The 19,145-nt window shown below is 31.0% G+C and overlaps 3 protein-coding genes and 2 non-coding genes across 5 annotated transcripts; 3 read left to right on the top strand and 2 right to left on the bottom strand.

The window, feature by feature from the left end:
* Positions 1–358: 358 nt before the first annotated feature.
* LOC110726743 lies at positions 359–2,260 on the top strand. The gene is made up of 2 exons (XM_021906230.1): positions 359–1,155; positions 1,897–2,260. Exons 1-2 carry the CDS (start codon positions 950–952, stop codon positions 2,117–2,119), a joined length of 429 nt encoding a protein of 142 aa, XP_021761922.1. The 5' UTR covers positions 359–949; the 3' UTR covers positions 2,120–2,260.
* Positions 2,261–3,716: 1,456 nt separating this feature from the next.
* On the top strand, positions 3,717–5,294 carry LOC110726742 (peroxidase 60-like). The gene is made up of 4 exons (XM_021906229.1): positions 3,717–3,991; positions 4,089–4,268; positions 4,424–4,589; positions 4,712–5,294. Exons 1-4 carry the CDS (start codon positions 3,770–3,772, stop codon positions 5,128–5,130), a joined length of 987 nt encoding a protein of 328 aa, XP_021761921.1. The 5' UTR covers positions 3,717–3,769; the 3' UTR covers positions 5,131–5,294.
* A 333-nt stretch (positions 5,295–5,627) lies between these two features.
* Positions 5,628–5,698, bottom strand: TRNAG-GCC. The gene has a single exon. It is a non-coding gene; the product is annotated as a tRNA-Gly (tRNA).
* Positions 5,699–6,991: 1,293 nt separating this feature from the next.
* Positions 6,992–7,062, bottom strand: TRNAG-GCC. The gene has a single exon. It is a non-coding gene; the product is annotated as a tRNA-Gly (tRNA).
* Positions 7,063–11,808: 4,746 nt separating this feature from the next.
* LOC110726641 (putative expansin-A26) lies at positions 11,809–12,774 on the top strand. Its single transcript, XM_021906111.1, has 2 exons — positions 11,809–11,950; positions 12,155–12,774. The coding sequence occupies exons 1-2, from the start codon at positions 11,809–11,811 to the stop codon at positions 12,772–12,774; spliced, it is 762 nt and encodes a 253-aa protein (XP_021761803.1).
* Positions 12,775–19,145: the final 6,371 nt, after the last annotated feature.

Below are 19,145 nucleotides of genomic sequence, written 5' to 3'. Positions count from 1 at the left end.
ATATATTGACTCTCAATACCTTTTAACAGTTGGGCCTAGTCCTAGCTAGTGGACTTCTTTTGGGATATGTGGCCCAAAAGGGTCTGCAATTGACTTTCCTAAATTATGAATTTGGACCGTTTGCAGGCCTAATTAGGCAAGCTATTTGACCTGCAAATGTGTCTTTGGCAAAATTGCAGCTAACTTAGGGTTTGTTCTCTCCAACTTAATTTCAGTTCAATTCAATTTATTTTAGCATTAATTAGTTCGGTTCAGTTCTTAATTTTTTTTCTCTTATTAAATATTTATTTTTTAACTCTATTCGGTTCAATTCAGCTCCAATCAGTTTAGTTCAATTCAATTCATCTTAACTCAGTTCTATAAATAAGTACATGCCCTTATTCCTTTTACTTATACTTTTTACAGTTAATTACTTACAAATCTATTTCGTATTTTTCATCTCACAATCACGAGGTTATAACTTAGAGATTTAGAGATGGTGATTAATTACCCTTCCCCTATTCTTAAAAGCTTTGCCTGTGTACCCAAATCAAGTTGGCTAATGAGAGGCTCTGATTTAATAAAAAGCTTTCTCCTTATTTATCATCAAAATAGAAATAATAAAAATATTAATGACATGAAAAGCAGTAAAAAAAGACGAAAACTATAACATCCATCGACGGAATGTGGAGAAGAAGCCACGTTACATTTGATAAAATCTATATGCATGAATAACACGTCACCCTTAAAAAGTTCATTCCACGTGTCAGTATAATTAATAGCAACAAAAATATAAAATTCATATTTAAAATTATCCTAAACAGTAAACACTAATCCACCACGATCTAGCTCATCATTGTGTATTGAGCAGATAAAATACCAAACAAAAATTAATTTGTTAAATTCATAGAATCGGAGTAAAAATTTATTAAATTATGTTTGTAGTAGTTGTAATCAAATTAGGATAATAATGGCTAAAGTATCAACTTGGAGAATAATTATAATAGCAATGGTGCTATGTTTTGTATTCTATTATCTCACAAATTCTCCATTACAAAAAAAATTAGGACAGTTGCATTGTTTTACTAGTCGAGGAAGCCATTACTGGAACAAGTTTAACCTGCCTCCGATTCCGGAACAATTCTACCTCTTTTGGCCGTCTTCTCAGCATATCGAGTAAGTTCGATCCCTTACTTTTATTTGTCACAGATGAAATTTAATCTCAAGTCTTAAGTGTAATGTACGATTATTACGTAGTATTCTAGCTTGTACCAATTAATTGCTTGTTTGGTTGATTGAACATAGGAATTAGTATTTCTAAGAAGTTGTTGGATGTTTCTACTGCAGTTGTTTGAAATATGACTATCTTATTATTTTAATGATAAATAATATAAACGATTTATTTTTTCACACTATAAATTGGATACAATTAGTGTTCTAATTTCTATAGTGCAAATATAATTTTTGAAGCTACTCTCATTTATAGCTTATTAGCAAATTTGCATCTCAATGGTTAACTAGCTTGTGAACCAAATTAATTAATTTTTCATTCAACTTCAAAAATGGTGGTTAATAAGCCCGTCACAGTGTTGTGACTAATTTCTCATTTCAAATATAAAAGTTAGCCCGTGACATGAGGAGAAGATTTTGATCACATACAAATCCAATCTATATTTTAAGACGATTAGTGATAGTAGGAGTAGCTCACCAACTAAAGTGTTGTTCACTTCACCTTAAAAAAATAATATTCAGTAAAAATAATTTTAGTTCAATAAAATCAGTAACTTTAAAAATAAAATATAACAGAGAATCAGTAAAAATAATTTCATTAATAAACCGACAATTAGTCCCGATCCAGCTCACATGTGAGTTATTTTCCTAACAATTATTAACAATGTGGTAATATTTGTTGTATAGGAGAAATGATGATATAGGGCTCCCAATAGTTGAAGCCAATATAGCAGATGAAAGGGAAAAGAACAAGGTATTAGAAGCAGCTGAGGAGAGTATAGAGAAAACAAAAATGATGATGGAGGATTCTGCTAAAACCGCGGCGGAGATGGTTGGCGAGGCGGTGCACAAGACTGCGGACATTATGAAGGAGGCCTTCTCTCATCACCATCACCAGGATGAACTTTAATTCAAACCATAATTTTAAGCATTTTTATCTTAATTTTTATTTTCTTTTCTAATATTATACTATGCCTTTTTTATCCATAAGTTACATGGACTATAGAGTTTGTTTTATATTATAGGATGCTTAATTATATTAGAGTGCTAATCAAATGTACTTTGTCTATGTTCTCTTGCAAGCAAATTGAAGCTTTGAACTTAATTAGGTCAAAACTTAACCAAAGTCTCTACTCGATAAACTCAGGGTTCTTTTGTTAACATGATATATCCGGATGTTAATTAACTCGGTTATAGTAATATACTAATATCCAGCCACCTGACCCGTCCTTGATAAAGTAAAACAATTACAGAAGCATGAGGAATTATTCAAATCCAATAGGATGTTCAACTTTGTCTTAAAATAACCTTTTATGCGTGAGATCAGAATTAAATTACATACAAACTCAATAAAAATGTTATATTAAGTGATATCAATGTAAAGGGCACCAGATCGGGGTTAGTAGCTTATCAAATTCTACGAGTATATAAATCAATATAAATATAAAGTGTTCGTAAGACGTAACTTGCCTTTCAATACGTATGATATATTTTAGGTTTATTATATGTTAAGATATTATTTAAGTATATCTTTTAGGAAGATTGTTTCCTATCTTATGTTCTTAGGTTTTGTATAAATACTCAACCTATTGATAAATAAAAAACAAGCAATACAAAAACCATTCATTATATTTCCTCCCTAATTTGTCAAATACGTATGAAAAGAACATAACTCAATGTGATAAATTAAAGTTCACGTACGATATCAATTGATGATATCTACCCTTAACATAATGTGTATGTGTTATCAATTTTGGCAACTCAATGGCATGATGGAACGGCCCGACGTTATCGGCCCATGGGCCAAATGTGAATCTTTGATTAAAAAACATCAAATTCAAATTATGGAAGACATCCTTAACAGATCATAAATGTTGGGTTTGAAACATTCAAAGTTCAATTCAAACAAATAATTGCTTGATGCTTCATCTAAATATCTAATCATCTTCGTGTACCTACCATTTTGCTAGCGTGACATATAAAACCATATTATATACGTACATAAAAACAAAGTCGCATCAATTTGTCACAATTGCATGTGCCTTAAACCTCCCACCTCCACCAATTTGTAAATAAGTAATCTAATTATAATTTGACTTGTAATTAATTAGCCTAATACTACTTATATTATTAATCCAAGTCAATAAACTCGTAAAGTCAAGAAGCATGTCTGTTAAATTATATGGTATGTGTGTCAATCATATGATTGGCATAATGTTGATTGTAAGCCAAAAAAACAATCTTTATGAAGATAATTTAGCCAAATTAAAGCCATAATCATAGCATAATGAGGCTATATTAAATATTAATTTCTTCACGTAGATATAACGTTCATGACATGCATGTATAATTGCAATAATAAGCAACAAATAATACACCCTAACATGCAAGTTAAGTAATAAGTCTAGTTAGTTGTTAATTCATTATCCTTTAATTTAAACAACATTAGGTTCACTATATATATAAAGGAGAGTTTCTTAGCAATTCTCATCATCACTTAGCTTGAACATAATTAATTAAGTACTTAGCATTCGTTAAACAAGCTAGCTAGTTCGAGAAAATGAGGTGTACCACTCCTTCGATAGCCTTAGCCCTAGGGCTCGTTCTAGTAACCCTTGTTAGCCAATGTTATGGTCAATTGTCTATCGGATACTATAAGGATAAATGTTGGGGTCATAACGTTGAAGAAATTATTTTCAGCGCAGTTAAGGCTGAATTCATTAAGGATCCAACTATTGTTGCTGGTCTCATCCGATTACAGTTTCATGATTGCATTGTTAGGGTAAGTAAATTCGATAATGAACTAGATGTTATCAATTTATTATCAATATTAGCTAATTAATACTTATTTCGCGGTTTTGTTTCTTTGTTAAATTTAGGGATGTGATGCATCAGTCCTACTAGATGGGCCAAAATCAGAGAAAACAGCAAATCCAAACTCAAGTCTTAGGGGTTTTAATGTTGTGGATGCTGCAAAGGCGGCCGTAGAGGAAGTTTGTCCCGGAGTTGTCTCTTGTGCTGATGTACTTAACATGGCTGCTAGAAGTGCTGTGTTTTTGGTGAGTATGCAAATCTTTTCATAATCTCAATTTGATCATTTGGTATACTTACAAATTTGTACACAATAATAACCTATTTACCATCATTAATTAGTTGTTAATACAATTATATACTTTGTATATGATACCTCAAACTAATCAAAGTTGCAATGCAGGCTGGAGGTAAATGGTATTATGTAGAAACAGGACGACGAGATGGTGTTGTTTCACAAGTAGAAGAAGCCCTTGCTAATCTTCCATCAGAGAACTTGCCAGTGCGTGACGCTGTCCATCTATTTGCTTCAAGAGGACTAAGCAAGGAAGACTTTGTTGTTCTTCTAGGTATGCATTATTAACTTCAATTCACCTAAAAATAAAAGAAAAGTTGTTAAATTTTATGGACTTTGTGTTATTTTAATGTCTATATAGACTATACAATTAAACTTATAACGTCGATCATACAGGTGGACATACTGTTGGATTTACACACTGTGAAAAATTTGACCATCGTCTATACAATTTCCACAACACCGGTAAGCCAGACCCTAGGATGCATACCGGTATGCTATATGCATTGAAGAAAATGTGTCCAAAAGACGGTAGTGGTGCTCACAACAAGGTTTACTTCGAGTACAACCCGAAAAAACATTATCACTTTGACAATGGCTACTACAAGCAACTATTGGTAAACCAAGGAAAGCTTGAGATTGATGCAAACATAGGAAGGTCTCCACTTACTAACAGCATTGTGAAAAAATTGGCCTATTCCCCTGATTATTTCGTCAATAGATTTGGCTCTGCAATGGTTAACTTGGGAAGAGTTGGCGTTCTTACTGGTAATCAAGGAGAGATTAGAAGATCTTGTCGTGCTGTTAATCACTAAAAGGACTAATGATTTTGTACTACTCGTAAATTGTTCAACTATGTATGACATTGTTTTTTTTTTTTTTTTTTTTCTAACTGATGTATTAATAAAGTTTGGCTTTCTTGAGGCATAATTCTGTAATAGCTTCAGAATTTGATTTATAACAAATCATTTTAGTAGCATGTTTTGTGTATGATACAAATGTTAAGCGCGTTCTGTTCTTTGTACTGCCTCATGAATTGATTCTTCTTCGTTTCATTTCACAATCACGGTGTCCTTGTTATAGCAGCTAACAAGGCGCGATTGTTATCCTGCACACTGACTCCTTAGCTTCTCCATACCATAAAACAAAATCTAGTCAAGATTTTAAGGTCTGTAACATGTTCAGCAAACTAATGTGAGCTGTGCCAAATAAAATAAAAATTAAAAAAGCAGTTTGATTCTTCAGGTGATCTGAAGAGAGTGGCGAACCCTTGTGCAACAATATGTGCAATTTTCATCACAGCTTGTGTACTTGCACCAGCCGGGAATCGAACCCGGGTCTGTACCGTGGCAGGGTACTATTCTACCACTAGACCACTGGTGCTTGTTGAATGTTAGTTAACTTTTTTTGTAGATACTATGTGTCTATAAAGGTCATTCTTTTTCTAACCTTGGCCAATGATTATACTTTTATCTTTTCAATGTACTTCATTCAGTTTCTCCTTTTAATTCTTAATTATTGTGAAAAAAATCACAAAAAAAAGTCAAAAAATACGGTGTATTATGAGATAAAGGGAGTATCAATTTATGATAGAGTGCAAACATTTTTAAGCTAATTACTCGAATTTTTTATAGTTATTAATGTGAAATTGTGAATAGAATTGGAAGATTTTGATGAGAAATGGATAACACTCTAGACGGTTGGTAAGATAATTACTCTAATTAGCGATTCGGGTAATAATGATAGGGTAATGTTAGTTCTCATGATATATCCCCCACCTAAGAACATAAAGCCATAGAGGTCTACATTGAAGCTATAGACCATCTTATCTTCCTATTGACACTTCACAATATGTTGTGTTTTCTTCCCTTTTGATGCGTAACGCGATCCTAAAATTCATGATTAACATTTTAAATTATGATGTGGAATTTTTTCTTCTATGATTGGTCTTAGGATTAATGTGTAATTTAAGAAGTTTTTCAATTAGCACCTTTTAAAAACCAGAGTTGAAGTTTACCACTCATTATTTCTGCATAATTTGCACATAGCTTTTCAAATAATACTCAAAGTAACAGCTTAAACCTCTTCAGTATGCTTCTTAGTCATGGGTGTGCGATAATGATTACTTTTACTACTGTCCTGTCCATCTATAGCATTGAGTTAGTTCCTGAATGTATACTTAATGTTCTCCTGAATTGCCTGAAAATCACATCATTCTTGCATCATTTGTGTAACAGAGTGATAAGAAGCTGTCATATTAACTTAAGATGCTGCAAAGATGGACTCAATTAACCATTTAGCTGGACTAAGGTTTCTAATGCTCTCTAAGAAAATGAGGTTCAGGTGGCTAACTGGCTACCAAACAGCAGCAACTCCCTGCACACCTTAATTCTTTGAGGCTACACCTCACTCGCTTCCCTGAGCACGCCCATAAGGACTGCACCAGCCAACAATACTATCCCGCGCACCGACTCCTAGCCCCTCATATCATCAGGAAGTAGCTTTGCTCTGCAATCTGCATTGGCTATAACTTGATCTCAAACTTCTACTGTTTCTAATGCAAGAAACAAAAAGATAACAAAGCTCAGCTGCACAGTTTGCTTCTTCAGGTGTTCTGAAGAAAGTGGCGAACCCTTGGGCCACAGTATGTGCATTTTTCATCACAGCTTGGTTTAGTGCACCAGCCGGGAATCGAACCCGGGTCTGTACCGTGGCAGGGTACTATTCTACCACTAGACCACTGGTGCTTGTTTGATATTTGTTAGCTATTTTTGCAATTAGAGTATGACCACTTTATTGTTTGGAATAACATATACAAAGTAAGCAAACATCATTTCCTCTATCACTTATTAGAATTTTTGAGTGGAACTTTTGCAGTTTAAATAAATTTATCTAGATAATTTATGTTACCATTGGCAACTCATATATTCATATGCTGTGTTTTCTGCCCTTCCATTGCACATTGTGGACCTAATAGTCATGATTAATATTATACTAGTGTATAGATTACAGTATAATTTGAAAAGTTTATTCTATTGTTGGTCATAGAATGTAATGTTTAATTTAGGAAGTTTTTAGGTTAGCATCTCAAATTCGATTATACTAAAACAAGAGTTGAAGTTTACCACAAGTTTTCAATAAATTCCTGCATAAGTTGCTCATAGCATTTCCAGCTTTGCAATGCAACAGCTCAAACATTTTCCGGTATGGTCCTTAGTAAGGCTTTAATGGCTGTTTTACTCCTCTAGTCCTGCACATTTTTGGCATCAAGTTAGTTCCTGTTATCTATGGCTTATATTGAATATATTCTACAGAAATGCCCGAAATATTGCATCTTATCAGATGCTGCAAAGATGGACTCAATCAACCAAGTAACAGGGCTGCTTCTGCATTAGTGATTTCGGTTAGTAGTTTAATTTTAACCTAATGTTTGTTCTAGTGCTGTTCAAGGAAACTTAGTTCAGGTGGCTACCAAACAGCAGCAACTCGCTGCACAACCCGAACGCCTTGACCAGCAGGCTGCACCTCACTCTCTCCCTGAACACTGCCAAAATGGAATCTTCACCAGCTAGAATTTCAGCTGTGCGGTGCACCATTCCAACACAGAAAACAGAATTTCGGTCATTCGACATCGACCATGCCAGCATTGCAACCCTCTCCATCTCTATCAATCTACCACAGTGCAACTCTATCAAGTATCAACACCAGTCCAAAATGGCAATACTAAAATGAAATTCCTTCACAGCAAGTAAATCAGACAATATTTTCATAGAAATTTTTGCCAAATGCAACAATGACACAAGATTACCAAGGAAAAAATCAATATATTATACACACAAAAGAATCAAACAATATAGTAACACATATAATTAATTTTCAATATAAATTTGTCAAATTCCAATTACATTACAATATTACATTCACAAATGAATATTTGATTACACTCAAAAATCAATAATCCCCTATAAGAAAAACAAAATTTACAACCCCATCTTCTCAATTACATATAAAAACAATCCCTTATACTATTACAAAAGAATTCACTCAAAATCTCAAAGCAAACCACAAAGAACAGAAAACCCTAAAACAATAAGCCAAATCAAATGAAACAACAGAAAAGCTTGACCCGATCCACCACTTTCAACTTCACAATACCCAGATTTTACGACCCGAGTACCCGCACAATGAGCATCAGCGCAACCGCACCAGTAAGTTACACCATTTTCGCCGCAAACCGGGTCGGGTCGAAAACATTTAATCGGGCAAGATTTTCCAGAAGGTTCTGATTCTTCAATCGAGCATAAATTAGAATCGCTGACGAAAGTATTGGTGGGCAATTGAATGATGGAGGATTGGGTATCGGATATTACGATTTGGGTGGAGGAGATGAATAGGAGAGAGAGAATTAGGAATGATAAATTGGGAATTTGGGGTAACATTTTAATGGGGTGGGTTTAATTTTCAAAGTTAGGGTTTGAGACGAAATGAAATTGGGGCTTCTCAAACCCTAGAATTTTGGGAATTGGGGAAAAATCAGACTTACGGGATATTGGGGGAGAACAGGAAAAAGAAATTGATTTTATTTTAGTTTTATCTAGAAATGGTAAAAGAGGAAATTGTCGTTAAATTACAAGAAGTCTTATTGGTATTACAACTTTATGACTATTATGAGTACTGCCCGTTCGCCTCATACCCGCATTCATATATTTTTACCAAAGAATACAAGTAAATTAAAAATGATGCTACAAAAATGTCATTTAAATAAAATTTAGGAGAGTATATGTATATAATATAATATTTTATAACACGTGTCCTCCATACCAAGTGTTTGGTTGTTGGTGTAGTGGTGATTGAGACTACACTTGGTAGGGAGGACCTGTGTTCACTCCCCTGCAACAACAATCAGAAGGGGAGTGAAACCTAATAGCCTAGAACAAATCCTCAAATCTGGATTAGCCCAAAGGGTGAACCGGATAGAACACCCAAAACACAATGCATATATGACGGGAATTAACTTATCCTTTATCTATCTTATACAAAACTCCAAAGTCTAAATTTTTTTCAATATATAATAACATTTGTAAATTTTTGTTAATATGAAAGATATAAACCTATCAAAATGTATATATAGTTAAATTGTTTAATAACTTATATCGAATGCGTAGTTTTATTAAAATTATTTGCATGTAATCATAAAATGTATTGGATGTTGTGTAGCTATGCAATGTCCAAAACTTTAGTTGAGCGACTTTGATTTAGTGATTGTACGGTAAAAAGATATTGACTTCGATCTTGAAACCTAATAGTCTAATAAATTCTAAATAGAAATATTAAAACAAAAGGAAATGAAAATAGTAAATGGCTTTAAATATTGAAATAAACATAATCTTTTAAATCAATTTAGCAAATTCAAGAGACAATTTTAAGGCTTTTAAAATTAAATGGGGGAAAATATATGTAAAAAAGAACATTTTTAGATATATAAATGTCCATGCACTATTATAAGAGTTTTGTTAATCATTTTAAGGTAGGGATAAATCTTAGTAATATATACTCCGTATATTTTATTTATATAAAATTATCAGTATCCATACCTATATACGAAGTATTTGTGTTGTATACTATATTTAATCAGTTGTTGGTTATATATATGACTATTATATGATACATAGTTTTTGGCACAATGCTTAACTTAGGAAAATTTATGTTCTGGTAGGTCAAATATAAGGTTATTATTGTGTCTATAGATTTAATGAGTGCGACGGGTAAATAAAGCATGTATATATTAGATTGATTGTAGCTACTGATGCGGATGGTATGATAAGAAAATTTTAGTTTTTTCTCAACGGGAGATATAAATAAATTAGTCCACTTCTTATATAGCTATGTGGAGTATTATTATTCAATTATTTTTCAATAAATAAAATAACATTATAAAAAATTAAAAGAAATTCAAATAACATAAAATACTATTCAAATAACGTTCCTTTAATTTTTTTTTATTGACCATTAGTAACCAAGTCCTTTAATAGTAAATGAATTTCCTTTTTTTTTATTTTTATTTTTCCTACGGATTAAATAGTTTGATTTATAAACCGTGCATCGCACGGACACTATGCTAGTTGTTCTCTAAACCTTAATCAAAACTTAAATTCGCTGTAAATTAACATTTTAATATGCAGAATTGAATCCACTATATTACAAAGGTTTGTTTAAGTTCAAGTTCCCCGTATTACTGATTAATTTAGCTCTCGTGTAAATCCTTCAAGAGGAATGTACTCTAAAATATACTTTGGTCGCTTTCTTAGCAATAATTTGATGATTATTTTTGCCAACATACAACATATATTGAACATAAAAATCTTTAATTGTTCAATCAGTTAAAATTTCGGATTATTTATATAAACATCTAAATATCTAATCATAGCCACTTATCCAATTACAATTTAAAAGTCAAACTGTTGTAATAGAAGACTTTTATTAGATGAAAAAATGTATAAATATATAAATATAAGATATTGAAAACTCAATGTGAGACTGTCACCTTAATTATTAATGAACTTATATGGAAGGAGATTAAGTTAAAGTTGAAAAGTATCTTCTTCTTTTTTTTTTTTTTCTTTTTTCTTACACTTGTTCTAAATCATCTTATAGGCTTATAGCGTGTGAGTCAATTAGGACATGTTATGTTCACCGTACCTTAGTTTCAATTATTTCATATCTAATAAGTTCAGTTAAGCTCAAATTAATTTAAATAAGGGCATGTTCATATTTACTGAACTGAGCTGAATTGATTGGAGCTGAATTGAACTGAACTGAACTGGATTGAGCTGAAATAAATATTTTATGAGAGAAGAACATTAGGAGCTAAAGTAAACTAAACTGAAATTAAGCTGAAGTGAACGGACCCTAAATTCAGCTCGGGAAAATAAGTTTTTGATAAGGGTTACCCAAGTTAAAATTTACAACTAGAACAAGTTTTCAATAAGGCCTAGTAAGTTCAGATAAACAAAAAATCAGGTGAATAGAATATACCCACATTTGCTTAACAATAGCTGTGATTTGTCTAGGATCAATAATGCTGAATAGGGTTTGGGTTGGAAGTCTTAGCTAGCCATGAAAATAATTTTGTTAATTATTTTTGTTTCTATATATTTATTTTCTATATTTTCTTAATAAATTTTCTTAATGATATAAATTGGAAAAATACTGTATATACTTGTATTATTTATTTCAAACATAGAAAATGTGATTTACTTCCACTTTTATCAAATTTTTTATGAAATAAAATCAGAGAATAATTATAAACATAGAAAGTGAGATATGCTCCTTTCTATCCAAAAGATTATTGCCATACAGCTAAATATTACCGAATTTGGACCAATTAATCCTCTATAAAATTCATGTATACTGACCATAATAATCATTAAAAAAAATCTCATCAAAAACTTTTTTTTCTAGCATAAATTATACATTTACATTTTACAGTAGAAATGGTTAGATTAGTTATGCCATTCTTTTATTGTTTCTTGGCTATTACAATAGCATTTTCGTTAAGCTGCCAAGCTGCTAGCGATGGGTGGACCGATGCCCGTGCTACATTTTATGGTGACGGGAAAGGAGGAGAAACTATGTGTAAGGCTCGAATTTATTCACTTTATTTTCATTTTTTTAATATTTTTATATTCTCGTGTCAAAATGCATCTAATAGTATCAACCAATTTATTAAGATGGTTGGTCGTGTCAGTTTAAGAAGACGTGTAAAATTATTAATTGAGCGTGTGTTTTTTTTTGTTGTTAAAATATAAAATAATGTGCGAATTTATTTTTGATTTGTAGATGGTGCTTGTGGGTATAAAAACCTATTCGATCAAGGTTACGGTCTAGAGACAGCAGCATTAAGCACAGCGTTATTCAACAATGGATCAGCGTGTGGATCATGTTACGAGATACAATGCATTAACTCGAAAAATTGTTTACCCGATGCTAAAACTATTAAGATCACGGCCACCAATTTTTGCCCTCCTAATTACACAAAAACAGTCGATATTTGGTGTAACCCTCCACAAAAACACTTTGATTTATCGGAAAAAATGTTTGTAACAATTGCAAAATATGAAGCCGGGGTTGTTCCAGTTCAATTTCGTCGAGTTCCTTGTGTTAAGAAAGGTGGCGTTAAGTTCCTACTACAAGGGAACCAAGGTTGGTTACTTGTACTAGTGTTTAATGTTGGAGGTGCAGGAGATGTTGCTAACGTTAAGATTAAGCCCTCTAATTCGAATGATTGGTTGCAAATGGAACGTAATTGGGGGCAAATTTGGCAAATTACTCAAAATTTATTAGGGCAAGGTTTCTCATTCCAAGTTACTACTAGTGATGGTAAAATGGTGCAATCTGATAATGTTGTGCCTACTAATTGGCAATTTGGGCAAACTTTTGAGGGAAAAAGTAATTTCTGATTAATAATTGTTTTGTTCCTTAATTATTTTGTTTTAGGGTTATAAGTGAATTAAAGGCCACATATGGTTGTAGAAGGGATTGGGTATTCTTATGTCAATGACCAACATACTATTGAATAAAAATATTTGAGATTTCTAGGTAAAACTGGTATCAGAATTCGAGTTTTTAATTTATTTGTATTGTCATTATTGTCTTTTTAAATTTGCTCCCAAAATTAGTTTGAAATAAATAACTCTAATAAATTTTTCTTCAAAATAAAATAAAAAAGAATGTTCATTATGAAAATTAAACATACATCTATGTGTAACCGTTTATGTTGGCAAAAATATTACAAGTAGTTTTTTTTATTATTCATTCAAATAATATTCCGTAAAATTAATTTTAATTTAACAAAAATAAACTTTTGTTAATAAAATGTTTAATTTATAAAAACCGGTATGGTAACTTGAATAATATAATGGAAACTTAGTGAAAATAAGTTTTAACTAGTAAAAACTAGGTTAGTTCCCGTGCTATGCACAATAATTTTTAAAAACCATCATTATTAAGGGTCTGTTCACATTTATTGATTGAAGCTGAGCTGAACTGAACTGATTGGAGCTGAATGGACTGAGCTGAAATAAATATTTTATGAGAGAAGGAAATTAGGAGCTGAACTGAACTGATTAGAGCTAAACTGAACTGAACTGAATTGATTGAAGCTAAACTGAAATTAAGCTGAAGTAAACAGACCCTAAATTATCATTGTATAATTTATAATTTGTTTTGATCAAAAAATATAAATGACAAATTTTGATCAAACTAAAAGATTACGAAATACTTCGTATATGTTAGATATAAAATAGTGTGTTATTTAAATACCATAATTGTGAAATAATATTTAAAGATTGAAATGTATGAGAAATACGAAGTAAGTCGTATTGGTTGTGGGAGATTTATAATGAATAGCGACGTGTGTGTTTTTTTTTAAAAAAAAATAAATAAAAAAATTAGGCTCCTCTATTTTAGTACTCCGTATATGTATAGTAGATTGTTGACTATTATTATTATAACAACCATTAATTATCGAAGGGGAAATAAAAATATATGTTGTTAAATTTATTTTTTTTATTGGGAAATATGTTGTTGATTTTTTATTAGCATTGATTTGTTTTTTTTTTTTTTCACAACAACAATTGGGAGAGGATTGGAACTTAATCACCCAGAATTGATCATCGAATTCGGATTAGCCCAAAAGGTGAATCGGATGGAAATATGGAATGTATAAGATTTTTTTATAACTATAAATATTTGTGTTAAAGATATGTCATTTTTTTTCTTAAGTAATTATATTGTATAAGATTGTGAAATTGTTTTGTATAAGATTTATTTCCTTAATAACATTTTTTAAAAAATCAAATTTTTTTATTGATTGATAATTATAAATAATATAATTTTTGTAAAATTATTTTCAATTCACTTAAAGTAATTTTAGGGTTGGTTCTATTTACTAGATAAAAAGAGTTAAGCACACAATTAGGTACTCAATTGTTAAAAATTTCACCTTTTAGGTACTCAATTATTTTTACTTTGCTTTTGGGTACTGAGTTAAGAATTCAGGCCAAAAAAATTAAATCAGCCAAAGAATTCAGTACCTTGGGTTAAAGAATTTAGTACCCTTGGTTAAGTATGTGGGCCCCACCCGATTAAAAAATTAATATTTATATAAAAAAATTGTATTAAATTTGACTAAGAAACTAGCCGTTGGTTTCTCTATTTAAAGAGGCATGAACCTGGCAAAAAATTCATCAAAAACAGCAAGAAAATTCATCAATAATAATTCATCAAAATTCATTCATCAAAAACAGCAAGAAAATTCATCAAAATTCATCAAAAATAACAGCTTAACCAGCAACAAAACAGGTTCATTGACCATGTTATTTAGGCATAAATTCTGCAAGGTTTTGCCAGATTTTGTAGAAAAAAAAAATATAAAAAAAAAAAAAACCAGAAACAGAAGGGTTGTTGCTTCCCCCTACTGCTGGTACTTCAACTCTGCCACAAAATCAGCCATTGTTGCTTCTTCTGTCCAGCCACAAAATCAACCATTGTTGCTTAACAAATTCATCCAAAACCATTTGTCAAAAAAAAAAAAAAAAATCGAAAACCCAAATTTAACACAAAAACCACAACCAATCGACATCATCAATTTGTTCAAAAAAAACCCCAAAATTCGAAAACCCTAGGTCGCAACAAACATCAACAAATGGGCAAAAAATCCAAAATTTATATCAAATTAACAACATAAACGATGAGAAATTGAGGTTACCTCAAAAAAATGGCGGCTTTTGGTGTCGTTTTCCCCATATTCGAGCACAAAGGTTGCTCGTTGTTTTTCGACGTTCGCAGCAAAGTTTCCAGAAATGGGAAAGAATAAAGGAGCAATAAGGGGAATAAAGAAAAAGAAAGGGAAAAAAAAGGGTTGATCCGCGAATTTTTTAATCGGGTGGGGCCCACATACTTAACCAAGGGTACTAAATTCTTTAACCCAAGGTACTGAATTCTTTGGCTGATTTAATTTTTTTGGCCTCATTTCTTAACTCAGTACCCAAAAGCAAAGTAAAAATAATTGAATACCTAAAAGGTGAAATTTTTAACAATTGAGTACCTAATTGTGTGCTTCAATTGAGTAGTCCAAAAAAAAAAAAAAAAAAAAAAAAAAAAAAAAAAAAAAAAAAAACTACAACAATGTAACATTTTAATGGTTTCTTCAAAAAAAAAAAAAATTAAAAAAAAAAAATTACGAAGTAACGTTTTAATGGTTGGACCTAGTCTTACTAATTACCATTTCAACTGCTAATTTTTAGGGAAATAAATCATTCTTATTTCTTAATAACCCAACAGCAAATTCTATAGTACCATTTGGAAAGCTTTGATGATTTTCCACTAGTCAGAAGATCCCTTTAAATCGGCTTACATATAATAATAAGAGTATAACTGTATAAGACCATCACTAAGATAAATACAATGGTTTAAAAAAAAAAAAAAAAAAAAAAAGAAAGATAAATACAACATTATGTACTTTCTAAATACTAGGGATAATTACAAGAGAATATTTATCTAAGTATGACAATTTTACAAAACAAAAAAAAGATACGAAGAAATAACAATATTATTAACTAAGTAAATTAAACTAATTAAATTACTTAGACTTATCTCTAACAACAACAAATTACTATTTTATCGTGATTAGCTGAAGTTTTCAATCGTGCAAATATTTCATTCTATCTTAACATTGTCAAAAACTCTCTATAAATACCCTTTAAAACTCTCACTCTTAAACCACAACAAATAACCAACAATTTACTTGGCATACTTTAGTTTTCTCTCTTCATTTCCAAACCGACTTAAAAAGTCATCGAAAATGAAGTTTGTTTTTGCTATTCTAGCCTTGTTTTTGGCCATTACAATGGCACAAACACAAGTCCAAGGCTATGAACTCAACAATGATAATGATAATGATATTTATATCGATAATGCTGCTTATACTGATTTGTTCGATACAAACACTCTATCTCATCAACAAGGCCATGACCATAACAATAAGTGTCTTAAGGCTTTCCACAACCCTCACTTGAAAGCTTGCTCAAAAGATCTTCGAAGTTTCTACAAGACACACCAAATTTCCATTAGTCCCGAATGTTGTTCTGCCCTAGAAAAGGTCGGGAAGCCTTGCCCTATCTTCAAGGCGCGCCACCCCTTTCTTTTTAAACTTGTTAAAAACCATTGTTCTAGTCCTCCTTCTCCTTCCCCTTCTAATTAAGTGGAAGGGTAGCTAGTTCGTTATTTATGTTTTTAGATTTATTAAGGAATAGACATAATAGTAGGAAAATATAGCATATCTTATGTTATCCTAATAAAGTATTGATAGGTGGTTTTTTTAAGCCAATTTTAGGGATTTGTTTAATTTTCAACCAAGCTAGGCATAGTTTGATTTATCTTATCATTTTTATCAATGTGAAAAATAAGTTGATCATAGTGCAATGAATTTTTTTTTAATTTTATTTCAATGATGATTAGTTATTTTGATTGCGTATCTGTGATGCTTACATATCATTTTCTAAAGTTTGTTAGTACTTGAATTAATTATGCCTAACAGCAAGTCATGGCAAATGAATGCCTTTGTTAGTAATTTATAACGTATAACTTAAACCGTAAAATAGGAAATTCTCTTTTTGTTTTTTTTTTTTGACGGCCGGTAAAATAATGCTAATTAAATTACTAACGCACTTTAAACACTTCCATGGTAAATACTCCATGTATCCGTTTCACATTATTAGTCCCCTTTAAAATCAATCATTTAATATAAGAAATTAAAAGAAGAAAATTTGGAATTTGATTGCTTCGTAATTAATGTTTAAATCGTGAAATACGAAATGGAGTACCTTTTTTTTTACGGAAAAATATGAATACTAATTAAATTACTAATACACTTTAAACACTTCCATAGTAGAAACTCCGTCGAGGAGGAAATTTGGAATTTGATTGCATCTTTGTAATTAATATTTTGTGTTAAACACTTCCATAGTAGATAATGTACTAGATAGTACCATATATATGATAATAATTATAATAACTTCATGTGGTTTCCAACAATGACATGTCATGGATTTCAAAATAGTGTAGATATTTCTACAAGCACATATATTAAATCAAGGTAATAAAAACAAATTTGTAAAATTAAGATATAAAAATTAGAATACGAAGTAATTAATTATTTTCAAGTTTTGAAGTTATAAATTCTTTAATCCAACATGTCTAAAGATCAATTAAGTGAGTAAAATTAAGAGAATAAAATCACTCTTGTAGAATATTCATGTGGCAAACAATCGAAAATAATCTAATTGCTTCCATTTAACAATGCTTTAGGTGTTTCTCTTATCAAAATAATCGATTAAGTATATTAGATTAAACTTGTGATCATTACTATATGTTGAATGAACATCCAATGTCATTCTTCTCCAAATTAACATGCACTTTTAATTTAATTTGTTGTCGATGTAGCTCATAATGTCACAAATGTGTGGAAATAAAGAAATTTTTTGTATTTATTTCAACCATATATAACTAGAATATAATCCATAATTATAGGTTTAATTGTAGTAGGAGTAGTAGTAGGATGGAGGAGATTTTTTTTATTTCCTTTTTGACAAACTTTTAAAAAAATCAGGTGTACAATAAAATATTGTACATCCGTTATAAAGTTACCCTAACATGAGCAAAAGTTGCCTCTGAAATGAAGAAAAGTTACCCCAATATGAAACCCAATACATATAAAAAATTTCTACGCTTTATTAGTAAAGAATTGCATTTTGAATGACTAAAAATCAATTATTAGTGATTGAATATAATTAAATTGTCTTTTATAATTTTTTTCTTGTCGCCTATTTATATAAAAATTGTATTATGCTTAAAGTTACCCAAAAAAAGCAAAAAGTTACCCTAAAATTAGCTAAAAGTTACCCTATACTGCTCGATATACACTAATATTAGTGTAAACCAGGTGCAAACAAAAGTTTTTCTTCTTATTTTTTTTTTCTTTTTTTGTGGTTGATAAGAGCCATCTATAAATTAAATGTGTAAGAATGTAATGTTACATCTCCTAGTCTTACTACTTACCCTTTCAAAGACAATTTTTATAGGAAATCATGTAGTAATAAGCACAACTAATTACACAAATTTATCGTGGTTCGTGAATTGAAAATTTCAATCTTGTAACTAAATTTTTTTTTACTTAATACTCTCATAACTAAGAACTCTATAAATACCCTCCAAACTCCCATTATTCTTAATCCACATCAAATTAAACCTAGCTACTATATATCCTCTCTTCTACCACCTTCATTTTCAAAACCCACATTTAAAAAAACTCATCAAAAATGAAGTTAATTTTTGCTATTCTAGCCTTCTTGCTTTTGGCCATTACAACAATGGCACAAACACAAGTTCAAGGTTATGAACTCAACATTGATAACGATGATAAAAATGATATTTATATTGATAATGCTGCTTATACCGACGATTTTAATCCAAATACTGCATCCAACTCCGGCCATGGCCATAACAAGTGCCTTAAGGCATTCCATAACCCGAAATTAAAAGAGTGCTCAAGAGATCTTCGAAAGTTCTACAAAACACACCAGATTTCCATAAGTCTTGATTGTTGTTCAGCCCTAAAAAAGGTTGGGAAGGCTTGTCCTATTTTTAAGGCTCGCCACCCCTTTCTTTTTAAACTTGTTAAAAACCATTGTACTAGCCCACCTTCCCCTTCTCCTATGTGAGAAATTTGCTTGTGTTCTTTATTTATGTTTCGTAAGAGAATTTAAGGAAT

This window comes from Chenopodium quinoa, unplaced genomic scaffold, assembly GCF_001683475.1.
Source record: "Chenopodium quinoa cultivar QQ74 unplaced genomic scaffold, ASM168347v1, whole genome shotgun sequence".
NCBI lineage: Eukaryota > Viridiplantae > Streptophyta > Magnoliopsida > Caryophyllales > Amaranthaceae > Chenopodium > Chenopodium quinoa.
This window is presented reverse-complemented; position numbering and strand designations above follow the sequence as displayed.

Bases quoted from the DNA above. Each gene is read 5' to 3' on its own strand.
- LOC110726743 (XM_021906230.1), top strand. From the start codon at position 950: ATGGCTAAAGTATCAACTTGGAGAATAATTATAATAGCAATGGTGCTA. The intron at 1,156-1,896 runs GTAAGTTCGATC...TTTGTTGTATAG, and splicing joins CCGTCTTCTCAGCATATCGA to GAGAAATGATGATATAGGGC.
- LOC110726742 (XM_021906229.1), top strand. From the start codon at position 3,770: ATGAGGTGTACCACTCCTTCGATAGCCTTAGCCCTAGGGCTCGTTCTA. The intron at 3,992-4,088 runs GTAAGTAAATTC...TGTTAAATTTAG, and splicing joins TTCATGATTGCATTGTTAGG to GGATGTGATGCATCAGTCCT. The intron at 4,590-4,711 runs GTATGCATTATT...TCGATCATACAG, and splicing joins AGACTTTGTTGTTCTTCTAG to GTGGACATACTGTTGGATTT.
- LOC110726641 (XM_021906111.1), top strand. From the start codon at position 11,809: ATGGTTAGATTAGTTATGCCATTCTTTTATTGTTTCTTGGCTATTACA. The intron at 11,951-12,154 runs GTAAGGCTCGAA...TTTGATTTGTAG, and splicing joins GAAAGGAGGAGAAACTATGT to ATGGTGCTTGTGGGTATAAA.